General features: G+C 41.4%; 1 protein-coding gene across 1 annotated transcript in view; it reads right to left on the bottom strand.

The window, feature by feature from the left end:
• The window catches only part of CLCN5 (chloride voltage-gated channel 5), a 167,416-nt gene extending 150,820 nt beyond the window's left edge, over nucleotides 1-16,596 (bottom strand). The window contains exons 1-3 of the mRNA XM_032756956.2: nucleotides 16,400-16,596; nucleotides 15,711-15,786; nucleotides 13,879-14,022 (exon numbers count right to left, since the gene is read on the bottom strand). Of these exons, the coding sequence (XP_032612847.1) occupies nucleotides 13,879-13,894 (16 nt within the window). The 5' untranslated portion in view covers nucleotides 13,895-14,022; nucleotides 15,711-15,786; nucleotides 16,400-16,596. The remainder of the gene's footprint in view (nucleotides 1-13,878; nucleotides 14,023-15,710; nucleotides 15,787-16,399) is intronic.
• Between the last annotated feature and the right edge of the window lie 2,016 nt (nucleotides 16,597-18,612).

Here is an 18,612-nt window from a genome sequence, read left to right as displayed (position 1 = left end):
TCTCCACATCCTCTCCAGCACCTGTTGTTTCCTGACTTTTTAATGATGGCCATTCTAACTGGTGTGAGATGGTATCTCATTGTGGTTTTGATTTGCATTTCTCTGATGGCCAGTGATGATGAGCATTTTTTCAAGTGTTTTTTGGCTACATAAATGTTTTCTTTTGAGAAGTGTCTGTTCATATCCTTCGCCCACTTTTTGATGGGGTTGTTTGTTTTCTTGTAAATTTGTTTGAGTTCATTGTAGATTCTGGATATTTGCCCTTTGTCAGACGAGTAGGTTGCAAAAATTTTCTCCCATTTTGTAGGTTGCCTGTTCACTCTGATGGTGGTTTCTTTTGCTGTGCAGAAGCTCTTTAGTTTAATTAGATCCCAGTTGTCAATTTTGGCTTTTGGTGTTTTAGACATGAAGTCCTTGCCCATGCCTGTGTCCTGAATGGTATTGCCTAGGTTTTCTTCTAGGGTTTTTATGGTTTTAGGTCTAACATGTAAGTCTTTAATCCATCTTGAATTAATTTTTGTATAAGGTGCAAGGAAGGGATCCAGTTTCAGCTTTCTACATATGGCTAGCCGGTTTTCCCAGCACCATTTATTAAATAGGGAATCCCTTCCCCATTGCTTGTTTTTGTCAGGTTTGTCAAAGATCAGATAGTTGTAGATATGCAGCATTATTTCTGAGGACTCTGTTCTATTCCTTTGGTCTATATCTGTGTTTTGGTACCATTACCATGCTGTTTTGGTTACTGTAGCCTTGTAGTATAGTTTGAAGTCAGGTAGCGTGATGCCTCCAGCTTTGTTCTTTTGGCTTAGGATTGACTTGGCAATGCAGGCTCTATTTTGGTTGCATATGAACTTTAAAGTAGTTTTTCCAATTCTGTGAAGAAAGTCATTGGTAGCTTGATGGGGATGGCATTGAATCTATAAATTACCTTGGGCAGTATGGCCATTTTCACGATACTCAGTCAATATCTTAAAGTAAAACCTGTCTTGTGTTCTACCACCTATCTCCTGGCTAAAACCCCAAATATTAGAGAAGCAGGGTCATTTAACACAGGATAGTGACTCTTGTCTCTGAACATCCACAACTGGGTGAAGGAACTTTCTTCATTATGCCAAACCAAGAGGACATTCTGACAGACAACCCTTTGACTTCTTGTATCTCAGACAAAAGCCCTCTTTTTGGGGGGAGACTGAGCTAGAAGGGGCCTTAAGACTTTGAAGATTTAACTTAATCCAAACATTATCAGGTAAATATTAGGTAATTTATATCTTCTCTACTTCAAGCATAAGATTATACTTGCATTTTTCCTCAGGTCCTTAAGTAAATAGCTCAAGAAATTGTAGCTTAGCATTCACTTGCAACATTTAAACAAATCGAACAAGAAAAACAGCTATTATTCTACACATTGAAACATTTAATTTTTAAATGGTAGTCTGGAATACAATTACTATACTGTTTAGGTATTAATATACCCAGACATCAAAACTAATGACATGATTACAACTGTTTCATCAAAAAACTAATAAAGTAATTTTTACCCAATTTAATCTTACTTGTTTTCTTAGCATTACGCTTTAACAAAGCAACATTTCTCCTAAGTCCTCTGGCCACAGAAGTAGCTTTTAGAGGCCCTTGGTTTTACCAGAGTCAGCCTCCTTTGCTTCAGACCTGATCTCTCACCTCAGCCACTAATATTCCTTTTATTTCTTAGTATAAATTGTCGAGGAAATAATCTAGTGAGGTACAGTTTTTATTTAAATTTAAGTATTTAAAGGTTTTACAGGTTGTCGTAAACAAGTCAAGCAGTGTACAGAAAGGTGTGAAGTGAAAACTAAAATCCCTAGCCTTGCCACCTCTAATCTCCAAGTTAACTGACAACTGTTTCTTGTGCGTCATCATAGAAATTTTCGAAGCATATGCAAGAACACATATACACGAATTCTTATATAAGACCTCCCTTCTTTGTGTTGAACAAGTGGGATCCTATAATATATACCATTCTGCACCCCTTTTTTCACTTAAAAATTTATCTTGAACACCATTCCCTGTCACTATAGGTACATCTACTTTACTGTCTTACTCTATCACCCAGCTTGGAGTGCAGTGGCACAATCACTGCAGCCTCAAACTCCTGATCCCAAGTGATCTTTCCACCTGAGCCTCCTAAATTGCTGGGATTACAGGCGTGAACCACCACATCCAGGCTGCTTTACTCTTTTAAATGAAATGAACAGCATTCCATAGTATGTAAATACCATAATTAACATGACTGGTCTCTCATGCTGTACATTAATAAGGCTGTTGACAGTAAAAAGATGGCAACAAAAAGGCAACCAAGATCCTTGTAACAAGTGACCTTTATGCAGTTCCTTTTGAGAATAGATTCATTGGGACAAAAGGTGTACAAGTTACATTTTGAAAAAGTCTTTCAAAGTGTGCTCTAATGGATTCTACCAACTTATACGCCTACCAACAGTGCACAGAGCTGGGCTTTTCAGTCAATCATCTGAAGTTCCTGCAGTTTCAATAGGGAACAGATATTTAACATAAAAATAGCAAAACACTGATCATTTTGTTATGTCTTTTAACAGTCTAGAAAACCAAGTGCCATAATTGGTAGCAACAACATCCTGATATGATCAGCCTTGCCCCATCCAAATGCAAATTCAAATGATGCTATTCCTCAGTATTAATCCAGCTCCTAAATAATGAATTATACAGGTTGAGAGATTTAGAAGTAGATTTAGCATAGAAGAGAAAGCTATACTGCTCCTGGCACCACTACCCATAATTATCTCTGACACCAGGAGTGCCACACAATGGTGTGATATAAGGTAGTTTCCACTCACCCATAATTAGTTAAAGGCATTGATAAAAGAGACACATTGAATACGTAAGAACACAGTACATCAGCATGTTCTTGGCATGGGATGAACTAATTGAAAGATTTTGCTAGTTTAACAGAGAATGGGGTTGGGGGGATGTGGTTCCTAGTGACAGTGAAGATCTATAAGCATCACTACATAGAATCTAGTGAATTATTTTGCAAACCACCTTAGCATACCTTATCTCATTTAATCTCCATGGCAATCCTGATAGGAAGGCAAGGCAGTTATTATTCATTAAACAAAGATTCAATGAGCACATACTATGTGCTGGGCACTCTCTGCCAGGTATTTGGTATGAGAAGATGAATGAGACACTCCCTACTCATTCACTGGTCACTCTGCCATATCCAATCTATCTCCAAGGCCTTCATGTTACCAAGTTAGGGTACTTGGTAACATGGCCTACAAAACCCTGTGTGACCTGTCCCCTGCCCACCTTTCCAATTTTATCATGTGTCCCTTTAATGCCTCATTCACTATGGTCCAGCTGCAATGGACCATGCTGGGAAAGGACCCAGGGATTCTTCCCACCTCAGGGATTTCCACCTTGTCTCCTCTGCCTGGGATGCTGTTCCCCCAACTCTTTGCCTGGATAACTCCTCCTCACCTTTCAGGTCTCAGATGAACTTGTCACTTCCTCCCGTTCCCTTCTTCTCTCTATAAATTCAGTCTCTACATTCTTTTTCATAGGACTTGACTTTTCTAGCACTCACAACACTTTATAAGAAAATATCTGTGTATTTATTTGCACTCCAACTCCCCCATGAGACTGCAAGGCTTAAGAGGGCAGGGATCATGACTTTTGTATTCACTGCTATGACCCCAGCATCCACTCAACACAGTGCCTGCCTGGCGCACAGCAGATGTGAGAACAAAAATATTGAACAAGTGTAGTCAATGCCCTCAAGGACCATACAATAGAGCCAGAGGCCAATTTTACCAGAGGATCAGGGAGGCTTCAGGAAAAGCTCATGGCTGAAAGATAAGCAGGTGGTTGCTAGGAATGTTACCTACTGAAATCATCTAGGCCAGCAGGGGTAGACTGCAGGTAAGGGGGAGCAAGAAATGTATGGTGTCTCTTAGAATGTGGGCTTTGACATCTGGGTCCATGGTGGTACAATTATTCAATACAGAGAAATGTAAGATAAGGAAACTCTGTTATTATTATGTATTACTGGGGTACAGGACCCAAGGAAAAGAATAGCTTGACAGAGTTGAGAATTTAGATGGCAGGAACTCTCTTGCCTACCTGTCTCTCACCATTCTCAAAGCTAAACATTAAAGATCATGATTTCAACCTGGGAATATTCAGTGCTGAGTCACAGGTGGCCACAGGTAAGGCCAGACCAAAGGGAGGGCAGTGGAAGGACCAGAAGATTTAGCATAGACAGAGCCAGGGTTTTCTTTTGCATCTGAACACATTTTTTGGCCAGAAGATGTCGACGATGTAACTTACTGTGCTTATCTTTGGGAAGGAGGGACACAGAAGAAAAGAAAGAGAAAACTTCAGTGTCTAGTATCTCACATGCCTAGTAATATCGATTTCATTTCCACTGGATGGTCCCTGTCCTGCATTTATTTCTAATTGCTCTATGTTTTAATTTCTGTGTTGTTCTATGTTCCTCCTGGATGTAGTCAGGGCAGAAATCCTAAATAAATATAATAAATTGCCACCTAATGCCAGAATGGTATTGGGTTGAAAATCATCAAAATATGACATTACTAAGGGAGATACTTCATACTATTAACTCCTCAACAGCTTCTTTGGCCTGACCATGGATCTATAAATACTGGGTAGTTAACAGAAGGTAGGAAGGAGAAGAAGAATCTGGCATTCGTAGCCACCAATAGTGAAACTTTCTAGTCCCGCCTCCCCCAACCCTTGACACACAGAACAGCATTACATGAAACAGGAAGCTGAATCATAATTCTGGTTAAATAATAAGAATTTATAGTTTATTTCATAAGCTAACACAGTGAGAAGAAGGGGAAAAAAACATCCCGGAAGCCTCAATGGAAAACCTATTTTTGAGGGGAGAAAAAAAAACTAAATGTTTCACGGTAGCAGTAAAGCATAGTAGGAAAAGACTAAGATTCAACAGAAAACTGTAAGATACCCAAGCCTGGGGAAGGCAGTGTAATGCAGTAGGACCAAATAGGTAGACAGACTGACAGAGAAAGAGCAGGCTGGGCGGCACTGATTATCAGGAGCCCCAGGGTCTAGTCCTGGCTTTGGGTATGATGTGACAGCTGTGTGGCCTAAAATAAGTCTCACTGGGCCTCAGTTTCTTCCTTTGCAAGATTATACATCTGAAACAGATCACCTCTGAAGACCCCTTCCAGTTTAAAAAATCTCTTTAATAATATACCTAATTTTATTTTTCATGCCAAAACTTATAATCCAATCAGAACAGCTGTAATGGACCAGGCATTTTGATGACTGACTCTCATCTAGAAGCACGTGCAGTAAATATTATCATAACCTTTCACATATTATAATAGTAAAGGCCAGCATGTGCAAGTGCTTTGCTGCATTTTTATTCACTCACTACATCCTCCCAATAATCCTGAGTAGGTATTAGTATTAACCCCATTTTACAGATGAGGAAGGTAAGGCACAAAGAGATTAAATAACCTGCCCAAAGTCACATGGCTAGTAGTGATAGAGTCAGGATATAAATCCAGGGAGTCTGTCTCCAGACATGACACTTGACCCCGGATGTGACAATTGAGGCTTCTGGAGTTTAAATAACTTTGGCTACCAAATGGCAGACCTGGGTTCAGATTCAGGTTATCGCACTCCAAGACCTGTGCTCCCTCCACAACTATGTGCTTGGGAAAGAATAACTGACTCTTAGAGAATAATTTTTTGAAAGGTTGTTTTCGTTTACCCTCTATGCAATGCCTTCCATCAGAATCCATTCCCCACCAATTTCTCCCCACTGAAGAGTTATGGAAAGGCAGAAGGCGAAGAGAGACAAGGAACTCATTTCTTTTTAAAATTTTTTAATTTATTTCTTTATTATTTTAATTGACAAAGAACTCATTTCTTGAGTACCTGCTGTAGGTGAGGCACTGTGCCAGATAGAGGAAAAGGGGGTGGGGGTGGGGGCTGCCTGCTTCTTTATTCCTGCTCTAACAACCTGACTTTCTTTCAAGAGTTACCTACTTTTGTTTCGGTCAACAGGCAGGACCAGATGGCTTCTCTTAGGTGATAGTGGTCCAATTAGCAAGCCACATGGCTACCCAGATTTCACGCTAAAGCTTTCTCGTCAATTCACTGACTGCTTTGTGAGGCTCCCTCTTGCTCCCCGCCCCCCATGTGTTGGCTAAATCACCAGAGTGTTTACAAATACACTGCAATGTGCCAAAAAAAAAAAAAAATCTGCACAGTCAAAACATATACTTCCTTTCAATTTGAAGAACAGTTTCTCATTGCAACTATTTTATTATGATTTTCCTCTGCCTTATTTTCACACTTAGCCTGACGTATATTTTGCCACCTCACCTTATTCTGCAACCTCTACATTAGATACAGTGTAATTTCCCATCTTTTGCACATCTTCCAAGAGTTTTTTGTAATCAATGGGAGGAACAGCCAAAAATTACAAGAGTACTTGAGGAAGTATTAATAGCAAAAAACCTGTTCTAACCAAACCCTCAGGGGCCTGGTTTCTTCTCTTTTGCTCTTTTGTTGGAACGTAGAAGGGGACACAGAGTGGCTAAGCAGTTGTCCAGGGGGCCACACATGCTGCGCTCCTTGCTGCCAGGTACTTGTTGAGAGTCTACTGACTCTTATGTCTCATTTTCAAATCACTTGTTTTCTGGTTATAAAACTTATACACATTATTGTATAAAAATTGAAAGTAAATAAAAGTATAAAAAAGGAAGATAAAAGTAACTGTATCCTATCACCTGGAGACAGTTAGTGCAACAAACTTTGGATCATTGCCTTTCTTTCTGTACTTATCTTCACTTCATAGGTGTACATGTAACATGTAAACACAGAGAGATACATAAACCCACACTTGAGTTAAAAAGAGAGAGATGGGTCCAGGCCTGATGGCTCACGCCTGTAATCCCTGCACTTTGCGAGGCCAAGGCAGGTGGATCGTTTGAGCTTAGGAGTTCGAGACCAGCCTGGGCAACAAGGCAAAACCTTGTCTCTACAAACACTACAAAAATTAGCCAAGTATATAGTGGTGCGTGCCTGCAGACCCGGCTACTCAGGAGGCTGAGGTGGGAGGACTGCTTGAGCCTGGGAGTTTGAGGTTACAGTGAGCCAAGATCCTACCACTGCACTCCAGGCTGGGTGACAGAGGGAGTCCCCACAGCATCAGTCTTTTTTTTTTTTTTTTTTTTTTGAGACAGGGTCTCAATCTATTGCCCAGGCTGGGGTGCAGTGGCGAGATCATAGCTCACTACAGCCTCAGTCTCCTGGGGTCCAGTGATCCCATGTCAGCCACCCGAGTAGCTGGGACGACAGGTGTGCACCACCATGCTCGGCTAGTTAGCAAAACTCTTGTCTCAAAAAAAAAAAAAAAGTTTTCTTTTAGTAGAGATGGAGTCTATGATGCCCAGTCTAGTCTTGAACTCCCGAACTCAAGCAATCCTCCTGCCTTGGCCTCCGAAAGTCCTGGGATTACAGGTGTAAGCCACTGCACCCAGCTAGTCTTTATTTTTAATGGCCAGATATTATACTGTTTGGAACTATCATAATATACTTACATTCCCCTAGTATGAAAACTATGTCTTCAGTTTTTTCACTATAAATACCTTAGCATATAAAGCTGGGTACATATATCTGATATTTCCTTCAGGAATTATACTTTTTAAAATTAACAATCCATGTTATTTACAGAAAAATGGACAGATACACGTAAGCAAAAATAAAGTCAACTATAATTTCTTTTTTAAAATACTTTTGCATAGATCCTCTCAGACTTTTTTTTATACTATCCATACATGGGCACAAACACATAAATTAAAATGGGATCATACTATTAATAATTTTTAAATTGCAACAATAATAATAATAGTTACCATGTATTGAGTACTTACCACATGACAGGCACTGTGATTTTCTCACTTAATCCCTTCAACAATCACCTCAACAACTGCTCGGCTTTCTCAAACTTGTTTGCACATTAGAATCACCTGGGGAACTTCAACAATACTGTGCTCTGTCCCATCCCCAGAGATTCAGATTTAATTGGGCGGAGTGAAGCCTATGCTTGGGAAGTTTGGAAAGATCACCAGGTGATCTTTGGGCACACTAGATAGGAACTATTAGGTTAGCTACTATTTTATCCCTATTTTACTGATGGGGAAATCAAGGAACACTAAGACAAGTAATATACCCAACAGCACACAGCTGATAAAGGTGTAGCTGGGATTTGAATTCAGATTTAAGCCCAGAGTCCACACTTTTAATGACAGTTGACCCTTGAACAATACGGGTTTGAACTGCACAGGTTCACTTACACGCAGATGTTTTTCAACCAAATGCACAGATGGAAAATACGGTAATCTCAGAATACGAAACCCATGAATATGGAAGGCCAAATTTTCCTGTATGCAGGTTCTGTAAGGCCAACTGCAGGACTTGAGCGTGCCAGGATTTTAGTATACTTGGGGTCTTCAAATCCCCTGAGTACATGGAGGGATGACTGTATCAACAGTTTGGAATCTGCTTTTCCCTGCTCCCCCACTCCCTGACCCCTGGGTTTAACATTATGTCATGAACCCATTTCTATGTTACTAAATAGAACTCTACATTATTATTTTTGGTAATTACCATATTCCATTGTACAGATGCATCAAAATGCAAGTGTTTTCTATTTTTCCCATTAAGGAAAATGCTGCAATTAATATCCTTATTGATACATCTTTGTGCACATCCTTAATTACTTCCTTAGGATAAATTCCAAGAAAATGAATTGCTGGGTCAGAAGGTAAACATACTTTTTAAAGCTTTTAATAAATATTGCCAAACTGACATTCCCACCACAAGTGTATGAGAACATCTGCTTCCTTGCGTCCTTGCCAACAGTGAGTTCTGTCATTCCTTTTTAATCTTTGCAAATTATACTGGAGAAAATGGTATGCCATTCTAATTCCCCTTTATTTGACTACTACTGAGATACATGTTTACTGGCCATTTGCATTTCTTCTTTGATGTATTTTCCTTTGCACATTTTCCCTCGTCCTTTGTACATTTTCCTAGTAAAATACTTGTTTTTTTCTTATCGCCCTGTTAAATCTTTGTGTTACAGATAACGAATCTTGCTGCAATTGTTTCTAGTTTTCTCATTAACTTTATTTATGGTTTGTGCAGAAATTTTAAATTTTCATATAATTGATTATATTAATCTTTTTCCTTATTATTCTACCTTTGATATTATGCACACAAATATCTTCCCTATCCCCAAGATTATATATATAGTCTTCCATATTTTTTGAGTTCCTTTATCATTGCCTTCTCTAAAAAAAAAAAAAAAAACTATATTTATTGCAGCAGTTCTAAAACAGGATTGCAATGCTCAGGTCTTCAGACTGAATCACAATTTGGGGGAATGGGGACCTGAGTAGGAATATTTTTTAAAGCACTACAGCTAATTCTGATGCCCCCTCCTTTATTAAGAAACATTATATTAACCCTTCTAAATTTATGCTGTCATTTTTTCCAAATTACTTCAGCACATGTGTTAAATAAATCATTTCATTAATTTGAAGTGCTACCTTTATCCTGGTTGATAAGTTCCATGACAGTAGAGACCATATCTGTTTCCACTGACCATTGTGTCTCTAGGGCCAAGCAGAGTGCCTGCTGCACAAGTAGTGTTCAATAAATGTTAACGGAATAAATAAATAACACCTGACAACACAAGTCTCCAACCTCAAACTGGCTGGAGGTTATTAATGATAACCCTGAGTTATCAAAAATATTAAATTATGCTCAGTACACTGTTTAAAGTGGCCAGGAAATATATTAGAGGGCTCCATTAAGTGAAGTCAAAATAATGTTGGCCCCATTTAAGAGGTATGGGAACTCAGATCAAATTCTCCATGGAGGAAGCAGACAGCAATGAGCCAAGAACCTAAGGACATTTGGGTTCCTGTAGCCCTTAGGGTTCCTCAACAAGCTCTAGAGACTGACTCAGAAGCTTCCTTGAGCTGAGAACGGACTCACACATTCCCTCTTCCATGAGCCCACGGAAAGAATACTGGAATAGGGAATTAGGTGACCTGGATTTTAATACTAGCTCTAGGATCAACTACTACCTGTTTGACGTTGGGCATATCACTTAACCTCTAGGGATTGAGCTAGATGTTTTTTGTTGTTGTTGTTGCTGTTGTTTTGTTGTTGTTTTTTGAGATGGAGTCTTGCTCTGTCGCCCAGGCTGGAGTGCAGTGGCGCGATCTTGGCTCACTGCAAGCTCCGCCTCCTGGGTTCACGCCATTCTCCTGTCTCAGCCTCCCGAGTAGCTGGGACTACAGGCACCCGCCACCATGCCCAGCTAACTTTTTGTATATTTAGTAGAGGCGGGGTTTCACCGTGTTAGCCAGGATGGTCTCGATCTCCTGACCTCGTGATCCGCCCACCTCGGCCTCCCAAAGTGCTGGGATTACAGGCGTGAGCCACCGTGCCCGGCTGCTAGATGTTTTCTAAGGATCTTTTCAAGTCTAAACTTCTACTTAAAGACCGAAACAGACAACCACAGGACAGGGCTTCCTAAAATTACCTCCACAGAACAAGGTCCCAGTCCCACCCCAGGTTATAAGAAAATAATAGTGATAGTAGTAATAACGGCTATTGCTAAATTTTACTGAGCACTTATTATATGCTACACAATATTCTAAATGTCTTACTATTATAATAATGGCACACACTTATATGGCATTTACTATGTTCCAAGTGCTCTGCATATATTAGCTTAATTTCTCTTCACACCAAGTCTATCAGGTGTTCTACTTTTCCCCCTTTTCAAAAATTGATATATAATAGCTGTACATATTTGGGGGTATATATGATATTTTGATACATGTATACAATGTGTAATGATCAAATCAGGGTAACTGGGATATTCATCACCTCTAACATTTATCTTTTCTTTGTGTTAGAAACATTCCAATTTTTTCTTCAAGCCATTTGAAATATATAATAAATTATTGTTAACTGTAGTCTCCCTACTGTACTATTGAATACTAAAACTTTTTCCTTCTCTCTAGCTGTATGTTTATACCCGTTAACCCACTTCTCTTCATTCCCCAACCTCCTTCCCTTCCCAGCCTCTGGAAACCACCATTCGACTTTCTACCTTCATGAGATCCACATTTTTTAGCTCCCACATATGAGTGAGAATATGTAGTATTTATCTTTCTGTGCCTGGCTTATTTTACTTAACATAATGACTTCCAGTTCCATCCATGTTGCTGCAAATGACAGGATTTCATTCTTTTTATGGCTGAATAATATTTTGTTGAATATATGTAACACATGTTTTTTATCCATTCATCCAGTGATGGACACTTAGGTTGATTTCCTATCTTGGCTATTGTGAGTAGTGCTGCAATAAACATGGGAGTGCAGCTCTCTCTTCAATACTGATTTCCTTTCTTTTGGCTATATACTCAGCAATGGGATGAGTTATATTACTATCTCCATTTTGTAAAGGAGAAAACTTGCACACAGAGAGATTAAGTGACTTGCCCAAGGCCTCGTAGCTACCAAGTGACAGAACCAATGGAGTGGAACTCAGACCCACACATTTAACTATCGTACCACACTGCTTCCAAACTATCATTGTACTTTGCTGGTTACTTCAGAGGTTAGCCAAAACAAAGGATAAGCTGCAGTTATCCAAAGAGCTTACTTATATGGAACACTCCCCTCTTCACTAATGCTGGAAAAATGAGGTTTCACTTCAATGTAATTTTAAGCACATCTGATTTCAGGGCCTGGGCTTGCAAAACACATTATTTACTACGAAAATATGACATTTTGATTAAGAGTTGTCAAACATTAAAATGTTTTTATTATAAAATAAATCATTAACTAGTAATGACATTTCCATTAACTACAGAAAAAAAATACAGGCTCTTTATGCATCATTAGGAACAAAACTTTAGATTGCCATCTGTGCCAGTCTCAGTTCTGTACTTTCAAAACTGTCTTTGAAACACTGACCTGACAGCCCATAGGTGTCTCAACCCAAACAGGCCATCCAAATCCAGTGCACCACCCCCATGCCCATCAGCTGCCTCTCATGCTCCCCATCCCAGAGAATGGCACCAGTGGCCCCCAGGCACCCAAGCTGGTAGTTAATCCAGGCCCATTTCTTGCCACATCCAGTCACAGAACATTCTAGAATTCCATTCTCTCTAACCTTACTGCCCCTGCTTCTGCTCAGACCCTTACCATCTCTCCCCTAAACTATTCCAGAAACCTCCTGACTGACTCCCAGTTTTCATCATTTCCAGCTCAGCACTGCTGCCAAAGTAATCTTTCTAAAACAAAATCTGATTATGTTACTTCCCTGTTTAGAATCTTTGTCTTCAGGATAAAGTGTAAAATCCTTCCTAGAACATACAAGGCTCTTTATTATCTGGCCTCCAACTACCTTCCCTGCTTCATCTGAGGTCGTGCCCCTACACATCTCACATGAGGCAAACAGAGCAACTTGGAACTTCCCAAACAGTGCTGCTCTGTCTGCCCAGAATGCAATTCTCTCATTTGCCCATCTGGCAAACTCCTACTCATTTTTTTAGACCAGCTCAAAACTCAGACTTCATCAAGCTTTTCTCGGGGCTTCCCTTGCTTTTTGTACCTCTCTATTCTAACACTTATTCAACATGGCAAAATTATTTGTTTATATGTCTGTCTTTAGATGACAAGGAATCTTCTAGCATCCTGCAACTTACTCATCTCTGTATTTCGTTTGTTGAATGAAATCATGTCTCGGGATTTAAGCAAGAATATCCAAACTGCTCTTGATAAATGCCCATTGTGTGAGTCAAAGGAAGCATACAGGCCAAATCCCGTTTCCATAAATGTCTTCCCATTGATAATCTTTATACATGGAAACTACTTGTTACATTTGTGTGCCTACATAAAGTCACAACCAACACAATGAAACATTTTTAAAAGATACATTAGACCACCAACTAACCAACCTGCTGAATATTTCTAGATATTCAAGCTATTTCATTCTACTCCATTTAAGTGGTCTTTAACTTTTTGTGGGTCACAGGCCAATTTTGGTAGTGTTTGTCTATCATTTCTTAAACCCACACTCACTTTTGATAACAATAAAAATCCCACATACCCCTGGAGATTCTTAAACCCTCCAAAGGGCACAAACCTCAACCCCACTAAAAATAAAACATAACTTTGTATGTGGTAGGAATTCACAAGTTCATGAGAGATGTAATACATCAGCTAAGATACTACTGAGCTTTGCTCTCAGGTAGCTCATATTATTAAAATAGGCGTTTTCCTTCTTAATGTTTATATTGTATCAAATATAAACACTGTAACATTAAATATGCTCTTTCAAACTGCATACATCAGAAAGTTTTTATTGGGAAGATGAAGCTGGAGAGGCAGTGACATCTGTCTCCCCAACGTTATGGTGGGGAATCTTATGATAGAAATTTGCCAGAAACAAATGAAAAACACAAATGGGAAAAAAATATCCTGTCTCCTGGCATATAACCCCCAACGATCACTTGTTTAAATGAAGAGAGTTCTTTTAAATGCTGCTGGCATGCCATTTTCCTACTTCTCCAACCCCACTTTTAAATAATTTAAACTTATAGCTAGCAGCAGCTTCTTTTTAAACTAATGTGTTTTGTCCTTGCAAAGACAAAGGGTTAAATTAAAGAAGAGCTGGCTGCCTGCCATTGGCTGGATGGGGAACGGTTGGGTGAGGGTAGAGAATAGAGTAGGAGGAAAAACCAGTTAGAAGAATAAGCACTAATTTCTTACCCTGCCACATGGCCATCTCGATCCTATCTTCACCCACGCTGGGGTCACAGGCTGAGTTTCCCAGAGCCTCTCAGTTTTGTAGGGAGACTTGATAGAAAGGCAGCTATGTGGCCCTGTTTTCTGCAAGGGACTAAAGCCCCAAACCTGAAAATGTGAACAGAAAAATGAATACCTAAAAGAAACTATACATTTCAAATGCTTGAAAATTATCTCCTGCTCCTCTCTGAACCTCTCTTTCAAAGATATGCAGGCATGGGTAGTGTCAAGTTTCCCTCTAAGCAGCAAGGTATCTCTGGAGAGAGAGAGATCTGGAGTGAGTTAATGTTGCCACTCAGTGCTATATACAATTCTGCATGAATCACTAGAGCTTCAGTAAATGAGTTCTGAGTCTCAGTTGATGAGTTGCTGGATGAAATCACCGTTAAGCACCTTTCCTACCTTGAAGTTTCATGCTTTGGAGACTGAAGAGCAACATTAATATCCAGTGCCCTAACCAACCCCCAAAATACCCAACTTCACATTTAAAAATCAGTAGAAGGAGAGGAAAGTTTATGAATAAAGTTTAGAAACAGATCTTGTATAGGGAAAAAAAAGGAAGCGGAATAAAAAGTGAAGAGTGATGATACCCTTTGAGTAATAGTTCTCTCTCCTTGTGTCATTATACTTTCCCACCCTTTGCAAATTTCCTATAGTGAGCATATATTGCTTTTATAATCAGGGGGAGAATGAACCAAAGAAGAAGAAACATGTAAAAATGGAATACCAGTTTAAAGAAAACCAAATTAATTCAGCTAATTCCTGTTGTTAAAACTTCAAATCCAGTCCTAGGACAATACTATTTGCAAAGATATTAAAGGAGTTACGGGCCGGGTGCGGTGTAATCCCAGCACTTTGGGAGGCCGAAGCGGGCGGATCACCTGAGGTCAGGAGTTCGAGACCAGCCTGGCCAACATGGTGAAACCCCGTCTCTACTAAAAATACAAAAATTAGCTAGGCATGGTGGTACACTATAATTACAAGTGACGCCTGTAATCCCAGCTACTCGGGAGGCTGAGGCAGGAGAATCGCTTGAACCCAGGAGGGAGGCGGAGGTTGCAGTGAGCCAAGATTGTGCCACTGCCCTCCAGCCTGGGTGACAGAACGAGAGCCGGCTCAAACCAAAAAAAAAAATAGGAGCTAGGAATGGGAGAAAAAATGATGAGCGGTCTGACGACTTAGTTTGACTTAGAGGCTTAACACTCTGCTTGTCCATTTAAACAAGATCTCAGTTAACAAACTGGTCTTCCCTACTTAGCATACAAACCAATCTGTTTTTTCTAAAAGTCTTCACCTTTTTGACCTGGTGAACATCAAAGTAGATTGCTATTTCCATATCTTTTATACAACCAACACCTCCACCTCCTAAGTGAAAGCGCTAAAGCACAAACACTGAAGGCTAACACTAACGTGAGAATCGTGTTGGCCTTCTTTAATGACAAAAGGGTTAATGTGTACACCAGTCCCAAAACACCAACAGAGAAAAAACAGTGCTTTGGACAAGGAAAAGTTCGCGAAGTTCAAGAAAACTAGGAACTCACAAACTCCTAGGGTGAATTCAGCAGGAAAAAGCGCTCCGATGACTTATCTGAGACCTGGGACAGTCTGTTTTGATTTGCCTTTTTTCTTCTCCTATTTCGCGTGCAGTTAAGAAGTAATGATCGTCGTCCCGTGGGACTAGGCGAAATTTAACATCTCTGAAGTTAAACCCGAGCAGTTGCTAATGTATGAAGTTTATGTAAAGTGGATTCGTGCTGGTTTTTTATGCTCCAAACTTCTAGATTTCCCTCACTTACTCTGGGCAGCTTCCACCGACGTTATCGCACGGGCACAGGTACAACTTCGCTTGGAACTCCGGGCAACTGATTTGCTCTGAAATGTTAATCAAAGGAAACGTGCGTCAATGTAAAGGTAAAGCTTTTCCTATATGGGTCAAGGCGCTCAAGAGCAAGGCTCGAAAGTCTGGAGAGAACCAGCTATGCGCGTTAAGTGGCAAAAGGAAAACAGCGCAGCAACTACTTTTCCGAGAGTTTCTCCACTTCGCTAAGACCCATACAAAACCAGCGGCAAGTCCAGAGCCGGAGGGAGAGGAGCCGGGCCTCGGCTGAGCTTTGCCAGCCTAAGTCACCCTACCCCAGTCCGGGAAAGGGGACGCAGGCGGCTAAACACTCCGATTCAAAAGCGGGGCGGGCTTGGCGCCGCTCCGCAAGGAAACTTCGCTCGGGCAGCCCAGGGACCATACTCGGAGAACAGGGCTGGGCTCCCGGGAAGACGCCGCTCCGCACTGGCTGAAACTAGCCTGTCTACCTCCTCCAAGCGCCGAGCTGCCGCCGCCGGGCGCGGGGAAGCACCATCCCCGGGGGTCCAAGCCAGCGGCGTTGCGCTTCCCCTGTGTCGCTGCGCTTAGTGGGTGCTCCGAGGGTGGGCCGGGGGCCAGCGGCCCGCCAAGGACCTGTTGGGGAAGGGACAGCCCGTTTGCCTTTACCTGTCGCCGAGGTCAGGAGCGGCGGAGCCCGTGTCCGCCGCCGGTGGGCAGCGCGCTCGGTCGGCTCTGGCGTCCAGGACACCAAGTTGATTGCGCGTCCCACGTAGCCGGCAGAGCTTCATTCACACAGCCCAGCCGGGGAGGAGGGGGAGCGAAGCGGGCGCGCGGCTCATGTGACAGGGCGCCTCGCGAGTATCGGCTCAGCCCAGCCAGCGTCTGCGCGTGCGCGCCACGGCGGGCTCACACCCGGCACCTCTGCCCAGCCGAGGTGAGGGGAGGCCCGCCGGGGAGGAGCTGCCAGGAGGAGTTTCAACTTGCGCAGCCGCAGTACGTTGGCCCCGCTCGCTGCCATATTTAATGAGGACTGGGCGGGCGGGTCCTATCCCAGTGCTGGGCGTGTCAGTTGCCTTTGAAAACGCAAGGCCCCATTGTGTTTCACTATTTCCAGCTTGCAGTGCCTTTTTTGCTGGGGAGAAGGGTTGTCCTTAGAATAAAACTGTCTATCTTGAGCTTTCGGCCCACAGAGTAATTAGTAGTAGAAATCTAATACTAATAACATTAGATCACATAATTTGAGCTTCTTCTTATGTGCCAGGCACTCTCCTAAGCCCTTTACTTTTTTCGTCTCATTTGGTGTTCACAATAACCCCGAGGGGTATTTCTGCATTTTTACCCATAAAAATACACAGGCACAGAAAGGTTAAGTAACTTGTCTAAGCTCATATAATAGTAGGAATAGGAATAGTGATCGAACGTAGTGATACTTTTAACAGCCAACTTGATGTTCCCAGCAAAGCTGCAAAAACTATACTGCAGTTATTAGTACTGTATTATCTCCATATTAATCATTACAAAACAGAGGCTCAGAAAAGCAGAAGTCACAGGACTAGTAAGTGGTAGAACTGGGAATCCAACCTAGGTCTAACTTACTCCAAAGCCCTTACCCTAGGTTTGAAAGAAATAGCACCCAGTTTTGCAGAAGAGAAAACTTAGGCCAAATGGGGTGCACTGACTCACTTAAGATGATCCAGCTAATTAGTTCTTGGCAGACCTGAGACTGGAATCCATATAATCAATCCAAGTAATCTAACTAGAACCCGGGTATTCTAATGCAGTGAACAATTTGGAATGCCTACTTTGGACAAGCTAAGTGGTCAGGGATTTAAAAACCCCTATCCTAGCCCAATCAGCATAAGGCTACCAGGGACAAATTTGTAATCCAACATAGTCAGGCTTTGACCCATTGCAATATGAGAGACTGCACACCATGGGCATTTCATCAAACAGAAAAACATAGAGTCATTATAGGATTGGAGAGAAGAGTGGAGTTTAGGTGAATTTTTTTTTTTTTTTTTTTTTTTTTGAGACGGAGTTTTGCTTTCCACCCGGGGTGGGGGGAGGGGGCCCGGTCTCGGGTCCCTTGCTCTGTCACCCAGGCTGGAGTGCAGTGGCGCGATCTCGGCTCACTGCAAGCTCCGCCTCCCGGGTTCACGCCATTCTCCTGCCTCAGCCTCTCCGAGTAGCTGGGACTACAGGCGCCCGCCACCACGCCCGGCTAATTTTTTGTATTTTTAGTAGAGACGAGGTTTCACCGAGTTTAGGTGAATTTTAAACAAAGCAGTGTTTTTGGTAAGCTCAAAGCAAAGCAGCACTGTCATTTGGGGTCACCATCAGGTCTGAACTGCAAAGTGAACCCAGAGTTGTGTTTCCTTGGGAACCACAAAATAAAGATAGATGTGGAATGTTGTGTCCAGATACCCCTTATCTGAAGCTCTGCACCTGGGTTGGAAATTGAGGCTGCTTCTCTGTGTCAAAGAAACTTATGTCCTCCAGATGCATGTGGGATGTTTCATTCTTACTGATATGATTTCAAGCAGAAAAGTTTCTGATAATCTATGATTTTAGAGAACAAAGTCTCTCAGTGAATAAAAAAGTGGTGGTCACTGAAATAAAAACATCGTTACCACTTTACAGCTGCAATATGTCGCCCAAAGAAATATTGTTCCCTGTTAAATTTGCATCTGGTTTTTTCTGTGTGTTATTCCAGCCTGATGAATGGCCGGATTTTTGTTTTTTCAGTCCAAAATTTTTTTGCTTTCTGAGCTGGTAACATTCAGTCCCTTCCTTCAGGCACTCATAGTGTATGGGATAGCCACAAATAACTAGAAAATATCAGTACAGGCCTCTAATAAAGGTAAATCCAAGTGGAGGTA

This window comes from Hylobates moloch, unplaced genomic scaffold, assembly GCF_009828535.3.
Source record: "Hylobates moloch isolate HMO894 unplaced genomic scaffold, HMol_V3 SCAFFOLD_7, whole genome shotgun sequence".
NCBI classification, from domain to species: domain Eukaryota; kingdom Metazoa; phylum Chordata; class Mammalia; order Primates; family Hylobatidae; genus Hylobates; species Hylobates moloch.
The sequence above is the reverse complement of the archived record's forward strand: the minus strand, read 5'-3'. Positions and strand labels throughout refer to the sequence as shown.